The following is a 14,549-nucleotide window of genomic DNA, read 5'->3' on the forward strand; positions in this document are numbered from 1 at the left end:
ATATTATGATCAATCTTGATGTTTGCTTAGAGTTCTACCATGATTGGATAGTAGTTGCTTACATAGAATGGTTAATCAACTAGAATCTTGGAAGCTAAAACTTGAAAGTAAGGACCTACTCTTTATTGCTTTTCAGCAAAAGGAAAACCAGAGCCTCACAGAACCTTGCATAGTCTAGCTAAAGTGGGCTACGTATACCCGTTGACGGTTAAGTCTTGCTGAGTATTAGAATACTCAGCCTTACTGTTGAAACCCTTTTTCAGGTATGAGTTTTGAGGAACAAATCGCTAGCTTGACCTATCCTTGCTCTTTGCCTCCTGGCTGGTCCGTAGAGTGGGATACGTCTTCGGCCGGCAATGACCTTGACGAGTGATACCTTACTTGGGCTAGCTTGGTATACTTTTGCGACGTGTTGCAGCCGTCGTGTTTTATCTTCCGCTGTTTTAACTCTGAAGTTTTACAATCAAGGCTTGTATAACTGTTTTACTAAAGTTGGTTTTGTAATAATGGTTTGAACTGGTTTGTAATCATTACTTTACCTGTGTTGTAAAATTGTGGTTGTAATATCTCTGGACTCGACTTCGTGCGGGGTATGCTTGTTCGATCCGAGAACCGGTGGTTGTATCGGGACGTTACCCGACAAACCAAGAATTATTCCGTTTGAAGTGCGTTTGAGCCGGTGTTGCCTTTATGGTGCTGGCCTGCGCACTTGAGCCAAGATAATTCAGGTGGTTCTGCCACACCATCCCCGTCACGCAGATCTCAGAGGGCCGGCGGGGACTGAGGAAGGAGACGAGTAGGAGATCGGGCCGGTGGGGGACTGAGGAAGGAGAGAAGGAGAAGATTGGGGATTTTTTTTCACTCGATGGATCAGCACGGCAGTGGAATCTATAGCTAGTGGGACCCACAATAGTCTAGGAATGCTTATATTGTGACACAAATTTTGAATGCTTGGAATGCCAATATTGTGGGACGGAGGGAGTACTTGAATATGAGCATTGCACTTCATATAAGATAACAAACTGAATCCCCAATGCCCAGGCCGAAGTAATGCAATCTTTTATCTGATTCTAGCAAACCAAAAAGGAAAGTAACTGGCAAAATCTGGCACCATATTACACCATTACTGTTCCAGATATACGGCTACAACGAATTCATCCACAAATTGAATTGCGAAATGAAAGTGGTAAGCATGCGCAGGAATACCCTGCATTTAGATTACTTCATGCATAGACAGTAGAATTGAAGAAAAGAAGTTATAGAGGCAGTGCCATTTCTTCATACATTGTCAATATTGCTCAGATGTTGTGGATCTATAGGATCACAAATCGGTGGGCACGAAAAGTTAAACCTTGATAAAGACCTCAGAATGAAATGGTTGAGTTGCTGGATCATCAGACTTGCTGACAATAATGTGTCCATTGGCCAAAGCTTCTTTGAGAAGAAAAAGGTCAGCTTCTTGTACACCAGGCACATGCAGCGGAGTAACATTGGGAGAAACTAGTAACAGTTTATGTAGGGGACTAGCCTTCCTCAACAAGTAACTCACTAGCTGCACCATTTTTTATACTGGTTTGCCAAAACCTAACGCAACCCTCCTCCTTTACCCGGGCTTGGGACCGGCTATGTTGAGACGACTCAGGAGAGAGAGTCTTCCAGTCAGCATAGGCGGAGTTAAGCGAAGTGATTCAGAAAGGAGTAAAAAATGCTAACCTGCACAAATAACCTCTCAAGATTGGAACAGTAGCAAGACTTGAGAAACAGGTAAATGTCAGCTAGGTTATCCATATCCATTCCAAGCATGAGCAACTGTAGCTCTCTCAAACTCTTGAAGTGGCTCATCTGGGGACATCGGCGAATTGCCTTTTTACAACCAAACAACTTATGAACTACTAGTTGACAAGAAAACTAGGTGGAATGGAGTCCAACACAAAGGAGCTTGCTTACCCTGAGGGTATTGCCGCAGATGGTGAGCACGGTGAGGCCGGAGAGATTATCCGGGAGGGCTCCATAAAACCAGTGAGCATACGCAGTGGGTATTGGCTCCACAATCCAGATGTAAAGCTCGCTGAGCGCGGCGTCCTTCGGAAGGCAGAAGAGATAGCGGAACGTGCCGCTGAAGCGGAAAGAACGGAGGCTAGGCACCGCCACAGGGAAAAAAATTCGATGGGAGCCCCCGTGCGCCCCCACGCCCGATGGTCGCCTTTCCCGATCCGACGCCTGCGGGAGCGCGCAAGGTGTCCGCTCGGCTTCCGCCCGTGCTCTCTCGCTCGGCTCACCTACGAAAGGACATGGTTTGGGCTGGATTGAAGACTGCTAAAAGTTATAGGGGGCTATACACAAAAACAGCAGGACACAGAAAACTAGCATTTATTTACCTTGTTTCCGAATGGCTTAGATGCAAAAACTCCACATCTCGCACATCCATGGCTGACGGTGGTTCTGGTGCTCCAAATTACTGTCGATTCCTTGCATGAGGGACTCGATTGAGTGGGGGGGGGATAGAGAGGAGGCGGAGGGGGTTCCGTTTTGGGGCTTGCCATCGGCGGGGGATCAGCAAGGTGGCCGAAATCTTGGCCGGGAGGAGACTCCGGTGGTCTGCTCGGAAGCGGCGGCGATGGACTGCTCGGGGAGATAAAGCACTGCCTGGTGCGTGCAGCACAGGGTAGGGAGGCGCAGGGGGGTCGCGAAGGGGGCAAGGCCGCAGCCCGCAGGGGGCAGGGGGCACAGGCAACGTGCTCATCCCTCGGCGACGGCTCGCCTGCCCAGGTCACGGCTCCCAAGCTCGGCTCTCTCCCTCGCAAGATAGTAGGAAAGGCTCAGCTCGGCTCCCTCCCGCACAGAAGCCGTCACCGTTGGATTTGGTTCGTGAGCAGGTGGCGTGAATCGGAGATGGGGTCGCACGGGGGGCTCCCATGGACCCGGTGTCCACTCCATTTTTTTTTCCGCCAGGGTGTCCAGCCTGGTCTCCCAGGCGTGGCACATTGCGACAGTGATCCTCCTCAAGTTCTCGCCCGCCGGCGGGATGAAGGCTCCGGCACCGCTCAACACGTCTCTGCAGTCGCACCGGCGCAGATCGAGGGTGTGGAGGCAGGGGCACAGTGCCATCAGTCTCCCGAAGGTTGATTGGCTGAAGCGAACGGAGTGGAGGCGGATGACCTCGAGAGCATAGAAGGGCTGGGCGCCCTTGTTAGTACATGTTGGGGAGACCGACGCCGCGGAGCGAGAGGTGCGTGAGGAGGGGGCTCGACAGCGGGAGGTGGAAGACGAGGCTCTGGCAGCGATGGCCCACCTCGACGTGCAGGTCCTCGACTCGGCATCCAGCGGCGTACGCGAGGAAGCACTTGAGTTGCCGGGGGCTGAGCATTTGGTTGTCGAGGACGAAGGAGAAGCGGCCGAGGCGGCGGCGCGGGACGCTCTCCAGTGAGCGGAGCGCTTTCGTCGGGTTGTCGCCGGGGAGGAGGTGGATGGCGCGCCACTCCTGCGCGTGCGCCCCCGAGCGGATGGCGTCCTTGAGCGGGAGGCGGGTCAGGATCCGCCTCCGCAGGTCGTCCGGCAGCGCCGAGATGCGGACCACCGGGGCCGCCTCCCGCCCCGCTGCCATCTCCTGGCGCTGCTCCCCCTGCTCGTCCACCCGCCGCCTCTTCGCTCTGGCGCTGTCGTCGCCTCCCGATTCGAGCGCCATTGCTAGTCGCCGCGGCCCGGCCGCGCGCTCCCCACTTGGCACAAACCTTCCCCCTTCGTCTTCCCCACCCCCTCTCGGTGCGGCGGCCACTCTTCTTCCCAAAGCTTGCAATGGCCAGCACTGCGCAGCTGCGCCGCGAAGGAAAAGGAAAGCGGTCAAGTGGGCTACGGCATTGGGCCACCAACAGTCATACATACGGCCTGCGTTTCGAAAAAAGTTCTTTTACCAACTTTTCTCTCTGTATAAGAAAAATTATAGTAAATGACAACAAAAAATATAAAATATAAAATTCAATTATTGGACTTCACATTTTTTTTGAAAAGTGGATTATTGGACTTCACATGAGGATATCTGAACATATGATATGATATAATTTAATAAAAAAATTATACTTTTAGATTTATATTTTTCTATAATTAATTTAAATGGGAGAGAAGAGAGGCCAGATGGCACTCAGTTGTGGGGTTTTCTACATATCGCATGGAAGATGGCTAACCAACTCATCTATAAAGTCCAACATTTCGAAAATGTTGAACTAATATTTTAAAAAATTTAAATCAATATTTTAAAAATATTGAATTAATATTTTAAAAACAATATTTTAAAATATTGATTAATGTTTTCCCACCTTCTTCTCCGGCAGTGCCCAGCTGCGTGAAGCTCCAACGAGCTAGCCGGCGGCGGCGCTCCCACGTGAGCACAGGGAGGCTGTGCGCAGGAGGCGGCAATGGGGCTGTTTGGTTCTCTTCCCAGGCGAGCCTGGCTCGCACCAACTAGCCAGGCTGCCGAGGGTCAGGCTGGGCGCATGCAAGGGGTCCATGTTTGGAGCCTGAATGAGTTGAGATGATGTTTGTTTACCTGTACGAGTACACGTAACAAATACAAAAGTGCCAAAATTAATACTAAAATAATAAATAATTTATAATATTATGTTATAATAACATTTACTTTATCTTACCAATCCTTAATCTTCTTTGAAACAATTTAAAATAATTTATATGCATTAAACATGTGCTAATAATACCATTAGTTTAGCTAATGCCCGCATGGCGTGAGCCTGCATCCCCAGGAACGACCGATTCTCTCGTTTCTCCAGAGCCAAGCTCAGCGGTGCTTTTTGCATCTGGGCAGCCAGGCTCTGACGCGAGGACAGGCAACCAAACAAGTGAATGTTGCATGCGGGGAGCCTGGTCAGCCTTGATGCAGGCTACCAAACAGCCCCAATGTGTCCACGCAGGCACAGGAAGGCCGCGCGCGGGGGAGGGGGGCGGCGCCGGCACGAGGCACGAGAAGCCTGAAAGCAGCAGGCAGGGAGGCGGCGGGCGCGCGGCCAGTGTGCGCGCAGCGGAGAGAGAGAGAAAGGAGGGTTCGGGAGATAGGAAGAAGCTAGAGTTTGGTTATGGATTCGAAAAGTTTGCATAAATCTCAAATATTGGAAAGTGAGGAAGAAAAAAATATTATAGAAGTTGTATAAAATTCCCGGGCAGTTGCTCGCCAGCCAGGCTGGACCCAGCTGGACCAACATGACGGATCAAATAGATTGGTCTGTCTTGTGGGCTGAAACGATGAACTGGGCTGGACGTTAATTTCTATGGTCCGATTACAGGTAACCCGTGTTACTGTGATCCAATTCATCACAGCAGCGAATTCACTTAAGAGAAGATTGTTTCTTGGGCTGCCTGACACCGCCAGCCATCCGCTCCCCGCATGCCCGACTCTGTTTTTTCTCGCTGGTCTTTTTTATACTTAGTTGGAACAATTTTATTGAAAAGATAGAATAATTGTTCCAAAATGTTGTTCAAGAACAATGTTCTAAGAAAAAATTAAATAAGAAAATGTTCCATCAGAAAATAGAGGTTATTTTCATAATGATAAAAATGTTGTAGAATAAAAAAAAATTGTTTTAAAAGATACTTCCAAACATATACAAGTATAGTTTAATTCTAAATATAATCAGTTAGCAAACCATAGCTTTTTTATTTAAATATAAATTTGGACAAAGTTCTATGGATCTTGCTACATGCGACGCAGCCCTGCATGTGCGTGAGGCCCGGACCGTAACGTTGGGCCTCTCCATGCACCAATCAGGCACCTAGGCCGCCGCATGCGCGCGAGGCAAGCATTGGACCATCTGTGATCGATGGCGCGCGTGACCTGTAATATTTCCGAATTTCTAGTCACTAGGAGTACATAAGTAAATTATGTTTGGCTATCACGCAGTTTATGGTGTGTTTAATTGGTGAAAAAAATTAGATTTTGGTACTGTAGCACATTACGTTGTTACCTGACAAACAATATCCAATTATGAACTAATTAGGCTTAAAAGACAAACAATATCAAATTATGAACTAATTAGGCTTAAAAGATTCATCTTGTGTTAATTAGTTAGACTGTGTGATTAATTATTTTTTTAATTATATTTAATGCTACATGCATGTGTCCGAAGATTCGTTACCGTAGAAATTTTTTTGAAAACTAAACGGGCCCTTACTAAGCAAATACTCATACTTGGGCTTTGAAGCAAATCCCTGTTTCTTTTTGTATGCACTAATCATGCATAATCCATCCCCATCGGTACTGCAGGTGAGGGATACTGGGATAGATCAAGGCAAGTTTGATGTGTTTGATCCCACGTTTTGCTTGTGCACTAGAGCTCTCTTGCATGAACAATTAGTACAGTGTGAGATGGAACTGAAAAGTGTAAGAAAACTATTTTGAAACAGAAATTAAGCAGTTTGGTTTGACCCTTATATACCGCCTTCCTTAAGTTACTAATTACAAGTAACCAAAGCAAAGTTAAGGTTCAAGTGTAACACGGGAGGATCGAGAGCATCGCTTGACAGAAGTCTCGTCAGCCGAGGACCGTAAATCAAGACACGGAGCGGAGCCTGACGTGGTGACGCGGACGCACGCGACCCGGCCGTGCGCCCGAGCCCCCCTCCCCCTGGCCGCCCTGCCAGTCTGCCACCGCCGGCGCGAGGCTTTTGCTCGGGCGCGGCGCGGCGCGGCGCGTGGAGTTCCCCCAAGAGCGTGCGACCTCGGCTGGGGCTTCCACCACCCGTGCCGCCCCGCGCGGACCGCGACCTCGCCGCCATAAAAACCCGCCTGCCAAGTGCCACCCTCTCCTCTCCGTAACAAGTAAGCGACGTCCAGCTCCGCCCGGCCCCGGCTCGCACTCGCTTCGTGCTTGCCGCCCGCCTCCCCCACGGCCCCACCGCGCTCCTCGTAGTTCTCCCCGGCCGCCTCCATCTGTCGCGCGACGTACCCGAGGGAGGGAGGAGCAGCGGCAACCGGCAACCACCAGGCCAAGCCACGCGACGAGCAACCGCCGGCGGCGGGCGGTTCCCAGCTCCCGCATGCGGTTGGCGCCGGCGGCAGCGGCGGCGCGGCGGCATTCCTCGCGATCGCACGGGCGGCGGCGGGGATGGGCCTCGTGGGCGGCGTCCTCGGCTTCTGCGTCTGCCTCCCCGTCGGGCTTGCCGCCGCCTACTTCCTCTACCTCCGCTACTTCGCCGCTCGCCGCCTCCAGGTGACCACCCGCCCCCGTCGCCCTCCTCCACTCCCTGCAGCTCTCCTTTCCCCGCCGCCGCGGCGCGTTGCTTAGCTAAGTCTCCGCGCGCTTCCGTACGCTCCGTTTGCTGCATTAGTTCGAATCGATTGGTCGCCGCCTGCTGGTTGATCCGCCGCGCCCTCCGTGCGTAGTGCGTGCACGTATCATCATCAGCAGCAGCAACTAGGATGGATGGATGATCCGATCGCCTGCGCAAAATCAGGCAAGCACCCACGGGTAGTCATGACTCATGAGCACGACGGCTTCCCCCGAATCGAGTCTGGACGGTGCCCACGGCAAGCCGTCGACGTCTCAGATTTGATTGGGAGAAGATTTGATTGGGATGTTTGGTTGGTTGGTCCCTACTACTCCTGCTGCTTCTGTTTCCCATCGGTTAGCTAGCTTCTCGTCCTGAGTTAAAACAGCGACCAATCACGTATGGAGTGTCGCATTCTATATCTCTGAACACGACACGATGCGGGGGGAGATTGAGCGATTTCCACTCGACACCTGGAGCTTGGGGGGGATTATGATCGGTTCTGGCCGAGCACGCCTCTGGAGCTAGCGAGTCTTTGGTTGTCCAGCAGGTTCCTTTCAGAAATAGTTGGCCAGCAGAAAGTACTTTTCCCAGCTTTGAATTGCCTGCCGACTCGATGGCGTATCCGATTCGGGTTTCCTTTTGTACAACCTCTTATTCTTCCTTTGTACAACCATTTATTCTTCGTTCTCCAGTGACCATCTTCACCAATGCCACGCATGCCAGATAGATAGATTTGGACTTTCGGATTACAAAGTTGTGGCACTGGAGGTTTCGGGAAAGGGGATTTAATTAGTTTCCTGCTGGAGGAACGGCTCATGTCCGTATTGTTTTCACCTTGAATTTTGTGGCTACTATGTCCACGCGCGACAAAGCAGAGACCACGGATTTCAAAGAGGATATGCCAAGTTCATGCCAATAAGATATCCCCGCATGCGTTAGTTTAATGTGGTTTGCCGATGTGAAACGGGATTAGTGCTGACGGATGCAGAGTATCACCTTATGCTTAGGGATAATAATTTTAAGTTGTCCCTCGTACCGGACGTGATGGGCGGATGCTTTGCTTTCTTGTCTAACGTGCTTGGAATCATCTCCCTTGGAAGGGCATGTGGTTCGTGCCAAGTTACAGATGGGTTCGCTGGGTAGCCCATAGGAACGAAAATGACAGGGTTCAATTTGAATATGGTGCGAATAAAGTCCAACTTGGTGAAATTTATTAGACATATCTAGCGTGCTTTTCTGAACGTACGTACCCTTTCTACTGAGACTACAACGACGTTTGGACTTTGGACAGCTTAGTTTCTAAGCAAAGAACAGAGCTGTTAGATCGACAGCGCTAAGTAAAGAAAAGTCATCACCATCATTTTTACTGGTGTATTATTATGTCACGAAATGTCAATTTCAATTTGCCACCAATCTAGCACAATATGATAACTTGCCCTCTACTGAGTCTAGACAACTATGTCTGCTTTCTATTCTCTGACCACCACAGTATTAGACAAGTTCTAACGTCTATTAAGCTTTATTGTCACATTTTACTCTTAGATAATTGATGCTGCCCTTGTACCCATGGATCACCGATAATTACAGGTCATGTTTCACCAATACATGTGAATGGCATGAGACCATGAAGTGATTTTTTAGGAAAATCACAAAATATTCTGAACACTAGTATATTTTTATTTAATTTTTAATCCCAAAAAGGTTGTCTGAAATTTTCTGGAAATCTTGGACCCGACTGTTTTTCCCTTTCACAATACAATTACGAATTTGCAGATTTCCCTAGAGATTGACATTTATGGTAATTACTGATAAGATTCAATAATACTGCATTGTAATCTGGTTGCTCATGATTGACTTTACAGGATCCTGTCATTAGACCTCTACGAGATTTAGATTCCGAAACCCTACAGACAACAATACCAGATATTCCATTATGGGTGAAGAGCCCAGACTATGAGCGGGTGAGTACATGTTACACTACTATTTCCAATGATTATTCTTTGTTTCTTGACGAAATGTCCCTAGTATATACTGTAGATCCCTGTTTGTTGTAAACAGTGCAACATGAGCGAGAAAATGCAGGTGTGAGTCAAATGCATGTTACTCAAAATAACCTTGAGGAACATCTCTTTGAGAACAGAAGTCTATGGAACAAATGGACCTTGTTCCGCGTTTTACTGAAAATAAATGTATGGTTTGTTTTTGTTTGAGACTAATAGAATTTGATCTGTAGTCTGTAGAGCAAAAAATTTCTGGGAAACACATCTTATATATTAGCATACTTTCTCAATTAAAACAAATCAATTTGACAACGATGAGTTCACCTCCATTTCACACTATTATTCTAAACATTGTCCATATTTTTCACACATTCGAGCAATTATTATTCTAAACATGTACTAATGTTTTAATTGGAAATTGATGTCGCAAATGCTAACTAAAGGGATAATTCAAACATTTTAATGTTTTGCAGATTGATTGGATGAACAAGTTTATTTTTGACATGTGGCCTTTCCTGGATAAGGTTCTTTCAACTTTCATATGGCATATTTGGTACAAATTTATTGTGTGTTCTGCTGTAGAAATTTTAAATGGAAGCATGATAAGCCAAAGTAATGCTCTTTTGCTTCATCGAACGCAGGCAATATGCAACAATATAAAACGTGCAATGAGACCGATATTCGATCAATATGATGGACAATATGGTATAGAATCCATTGAATTTGAAGAGTTGACACTCGGGGCACTTCCCCCTACATTTCAAGGTCCATAATTTCTCTTAGAGAGTTTATTGTTGTGGTGCAATGTGTTCAATAGTACAGCAAGATTGTCTCCTCAAACGATGACTATCATTACTACAAAAGGACTCTTTTTTTTTTAATTTCGTTATACAACTCATATCTGTGATATTTAAAGATTGAGCTGGTACTGCAGCTCCAAGTTTAGTGCATGCACCAGCCTTCAAACTACTCTTGTTTAAATAATGAGATTAGCCTCAACCAATTCTAACTTAGTGCAAAGTTTCTTGTAAGGTTTTGAAGGAAATGATTGGTGGAGAATTTTAATATGTAAAACTCAACTATTCCTATAATATAAACCTGGGTATTCATGTTGCACTTCTACTGTTATGCATTGTAGTTAAACTGTAGTTTAAAAGTGTTGTCTATTTGCCTGGTTTTCAACTTATTTGGCTTCTATCTGAATACACTCTACCATACTCTTACTTGCCTAAAACAGGTATTAAAGTTTATGAAATGCTAGAAAAAGTATTGGTAATTGAGCCTGTGATTCGGTGGGCTAGCATAGCAAATGTAATCCTGAATGCAAAGGTGCATTCTTTCAATGTGTCTGTTCAGGTTAGCTTTGCTCTTGGCTGTCCGCATTATACAGACATGGCTTAGTAGCTCACTGACGTGATCGTATTGTGATTTTCAGCTTGAAGATTTGCATATAATGCTAACTCCTCGTGTGACTCTCAAGCCACTTGTGCCAAGCTTTCCCTGTTTTGCTAACTTATGTGTGTCATTAATGGAGAAGGTATTAATCGTATGCTCCTTTGATGTGCACTTAATTTCATTAAAGAATAGTAACTCAAGTTATGTGGATATAGCCACGTATAGATTTTGGACTCAAATTGTTGGGAGGAGATATCATGGCAATACCAGGGTTGTATCATTATGTTCAGGTAACTGCTCTTCTGCCGTAGGATAGTAAAACTCCCCAAACTCTGGAGTGATATACCATATAGGCATATACTATGTTTTCTCGTCTTATTAGCCCTTTTTTTTTGTCCCTCACAGGATCAAATATCAAAGCAAATCTCAGTTCTGTACCATTGGCCTAAGGTTATTCAGATTCCAATCTTAGATGGAGTAAGGTGAAATTCTTCAGCAGTGGCACCAAAACAACTGTTGCTTCTTGCTTAAGTTTTTAGGAGTCCTAATCTTTTAACTTCCCATAATAAGTCTCACAGAGTTATCCTGCTTTGAATTTTCAACAAGATAAACATGAATCTTATATCTCTGATTTTCTTTATTTACATGCATCTGATGCCATGATATTTTTTTTTGACACGAGGAAGGCCCCATTTCCATTAAAGAACGGAAATTCCACAGTTTACAAGTAACCAGAACAGCCGGACTGAGGAATGACAGAACAAGAACTAAGCAGTTTGGAGAGTTGGAAGGACTGACATTCAATCCCCCAACTCCCAGCAACCAAAAGAAGAACCTAGGATTCCTAGGAAGCGACCTCAACACAAAGAGGCCTAACGTTCACAGTACTGAAACCACCCTAAAAAACAGAAGACACGGAAAAGAGCAACAGACGACATCACGCCTCAGCATCAGTCGAATCATCCATATCGTCAACTTGAGAGTGAGCCGGTGGCAGCAGAAGCGGAGGATTGGGGTGTTGCTGCTGAACCATCATCCGACTAGCACAGGAAAGCAAGAGCTTCACTCCCTCCACGATCTTCCCTTGCATCTCCGCTCCATATAAACCTGCCCAGTAGGACATAAGCGCACAAGCATAAGACAGGATCTCGGCTGGATTTTTCAACCTTTTATTTTCGAAGCAAGCTGAGTTTCGTTTTTTCCAGATGGCCCAACAGATGGCCGCAACACAAAATGTATATACTTGCTGTCCACCAGGTAGCCAGTGGGAAATCCATTGTTTGTATTGTGATAAGTTCCCTGGTATGTTAGACGCGCCAATACAAAGGCCAATCAAGCCCCAAAATACCTTTGCAATAGGACATAAGAAGAAGAGGTGGTCGATACATTCATGAGAAGAGTAGAAGTAACATGTTGGGGATCCCAACCAATTCTTTTTTAGCAAATTATCTTTTGTAAGAACAGCATTGTTCTCTAAAAGCCACATAAAAACTTTAATCCTGTGAGGAATTCGAGCTTTCCATATGTGGTTAAAGGAGATATCTGATGCCATGATATTGTACACAACATTTTCTCGAAACATAAAATCTGCATATATGACAGTCAAAAAAAATCTGCATATAATTTGTGATATCTTAACTATGTAGGAGTAACGTTTACCATTACAACTGCTATATTAGTAATAATTTTGTAGCATATATATTGTAGACATATATCATTAAAAAACTAATTTGCTACCTATATGTGTTCATACAAATGGAACATCCATATTTTTTTACAAACATTAGCCATTTTATTTTTAAGTTCTCCAACTTAATTTGGATTTAATTACTATTTATTCTGTGAACCATATTGCAGTGGCGCTACAAAGAAGCCGGTTGGAATCTTGCATGTAAAGGTAATAAGAGCCCTGAATCTTCTCAAGATGGACTTGCTTGGAAAGTCTGATCCCTATGTCAAGATGCGCCTGAGTGGTGAAAGGCTGCCCTCAAAGAAAACATCTGTTAAGATGAGAAACTTGAATCCTGAATGGAATGAACACTTCAGGTTCATAGTCAAGGATCCTAATACTCAAGTCCTTGAGCTCCACATGTTTGACTGGGAAAAGGTTTCTTGCTGTATGCAAACTTCGTCCTTCTTTTCTACTTCTGATACCCTAAATAGTCCTCATTTTGCTGTCAAGCAAATGTTTTTCCTGATTTGCATGAGCAGGGGAGACACCAATTAATCATCTTTCCGTCTTTCTGCTTGTGCAGGTTAAGATGCACGATAAATTGGGTATGCAAGTAATTCCCCTCCGCTTGCTTACACCTTACGAGAGCAAGCTATTCACACTCGACCTTGTTCGAAGCATGAATCCAAATGATCCGCATAACAAGAAAAATAGAGGACAGCTCATTGTTGAGTTGACATTTGATCCCTTCCGAGAAGACAATAGCAGGACCAGTGTGGCTTTGGACGGTGAAGGTAATGCAAGCATAAGGGAAGGAAACGGTGAATCCAGTGGTGGGGTGTTGTTGGTTTCAGTAGAAAATGCAGAAGATGTCGAAGGGAAGCAGCACACTAATCCATATGCTGAGGTTCTTTTCAGGGGAGAACGGAAGAAAACAAAGGTAACACTTTTAAATTCTTTTGCTCATGTAACAATGCACATTTATTTTTAAAATTTTCATTGCCAAACAATAGCAAGCCCACTCACTTCTTAAATTCAATAGCATCTTTTAAATGTTCTAACTACATTTTATGAACAAGCCCATGAAAAACCACATTCCACATTGAGACTTCTTTCATCTTTATTGATTATTAGTCAGTTGAATTGAGTTTGACTAAACTGTCCATACTTTATGTTTGCATTGCATCAATTTCACTTTCTTCACACAAGTTATATTGAACCTTTTGGCATGAAATTCACCAAACAAAATCCATACCGTACCAACAGAACCGTTTCGTGGTCCTATGCTGCTGTAGGTGATAAGGAAAACAAGAGATCCAAGATGGAGCGAGGAGTTCCAGTTCATGGTAGATGAGCCTCCAGTGGAAGATAAGGTCCATATCGAAGTTAAAAGCAAACGTCGCGGGCTTCCCTTCCGCAACAAGGTAATTCATACATGTTCCTTACCTTGCCTACAGGTTGCAGCAGCTTGCTGTCGTAACTAAAAATGCTCGATCTCTCAATGTTCAGGAATCCCTAGGGCACGTGAATATAAACCTGGTGGATGTGGTGAACAATGGCCGGATCAACGAGAAATACCACCTGATCAACTCGAGGAACGGGATGATACAAGTCGAGATCAAATGGAGCACGGTGTGATTGCCGCACTCCTTTTTGTGCTTGGTGTTCTAAACGCTGTTAGCATATGTTGTAACACCAATGGACAGCGGAGACGCGTGTGACTTGTTTGTAAGTTGCAACATGCAACATGTAAAAGCACTGGCTCAATCTCCTTGGGTCGCTAGCCCATCAGGGCTTGTTGAGTTGCTTGCATTGAGCGCCATTGAGGCATGAGTAACAAATCTCATATTGTCAAATGCTTCCACCACAAGAATGAAAGCCTCATCTGCTGCTGCCCAGGCTCAGCAGCTGAGAGGGGCAAATAACCTACCACCAGGCCATGTCCATCACCGAGGCAGAGAATGATCACCAGACACTGCTGGACAAGGCGTTGATGATGGTGTCGGCTGACAAATGCTGGAGGAGCATCAATGTCAGCTATCATTGGGCCATCTTGATTTTGCTGAGTCGAGTCTCTCCTAGTCTCCTCCTAGTCAATGGCAGCAGATCAAATGCTTGTTCAGGTAAAGGATGAGGAGAAAATGATGCCAGTTTGCGCTGCACCTCTGAGTCTGGAGATCTGCTGTTGATCCTCCGTTTCATCTGCC

General features: G+C 45.8%; 2 protein-coding genes across 6 annotated transcripts; one reads left to right on the forward strand and one right to left on the reverse strand.

Moving 5' to 3' along the window:
- Positions 1-1,680: 1,680 nt before the first annotated feature.
- On the reverse strand, positions 1,681-3,854 carry LOC120704272. Its single transcript, XM_039988597.1, has 2 exons — positions 1,948-3,854; positions 1,681-1,863 (listed from the first exon to the last, which is right to left on the reverse strand). Exon 1 carries the CDS (start codon positions 3,683-3,685, stop codon positions 3,191-3,193), a length of 495 nt encoding a protein of 164 aa, XP_039844531.1. The 5' UTR covers positions 3,686-3,854; the 3' UTR covers positions 1,681-1,863; positions 1,948-3,190.
- Positions 3,855-6,798: 2,944 nt separating this feature from the next.
- LOC120704273 (synaptotagmin-3-like) lies at positions 6,799-14,198 on the forward strand. 5 transcript variants are annotated; one of them, XM_039988599.1, is made up of 12 exons: positions 6,799-7,214; positions 9,138-9,236; positions 9,749-9,799; positions 9,917-10,040; positions 10,513-10,631; positions 10,711-10,812; positions 10,886-10,960; positions 11,076-11,152; positions 12,528-12,777; positions 12,926-13,282; positions 13,638-13,766; positions 13,852-14,198. In XM_039988599.1, exons 1-12 carry the CDS (start codon positions 7,110-7,112, stop codon positions 13,978-13,980), a joined length of 1,617 nt encoding a protein of 538 aa, XP_039844533.1. In that variant the 5' UTR covers positions 6,799-7,109; the 3' UTR covers positions 13,981-14,198. The 5 variants fall into 5 exon arrangements, with proteins under 5 accessions (XP_039844533.1, XP_039844534.1, XP_039844537.1 ...); XM_039988600.1 differs by lacking the exon at positions 6,799-7,214 and having other exon boundaries at positions 9,140-9,236; positions 9,749-9,828; XM_039988602.1 differs by lacking the exons at positions 6,799-7,214; positions 9,138-9,236; positions 9,749-9,799 and having other exon boundaries at positions 10,006-10,040; positions 10,896-10,960.
- The last annotated feature ends 351 nt before the right edge of the window (positions 14,199-14,549 follow it).

Source organism: Panicum virgatum, chromosome 4K (genome assembly GCF_016808335.1).
Source record: "Panicum virgatum strain AP13 chromosome 4K, P.virgatum_v5, whole genome shotgun sequence".
Classification (NCBI taxonomy): Eukaryota; Viridiplantae; Streptophyta; class Magnoliopsida; order Poales; family Poaceae; genus Panicum; species Panicum virgatum.

Bases quoted from the DNA above. Each gene is read 5' to 3' on its own strand.
- LOC120704272 (XM_039988597.1), bottom strand. From the start codon at position 3,685: ATGGCGCTCGAATCGGGAGGCGACGACAGCGCCAGAGCGAAGAGGCGG.
- LOC120704273 (XM_039988599.1), top strand. From the start codon at position 7,110: ATGGGCCTCGTGGGCGGCGTCCTCGGCTTCTGCGTCTGCCTCCCCGTC. The intron at 9,800-9,916 runs GTTCTTTCAACT...CATCGAACGCAG, and splicing joins TGTGGCCTTTCCTGGATAAG to GCAATATGCAACAATATAAA. The intron at 13,283-13,637 runs GTAACACTTTTA...ATGCTGCTGTAG, and splicing joins GAGAACGGAAGAAAACAAAG to GTGATAAGGAAAACAAGAGA.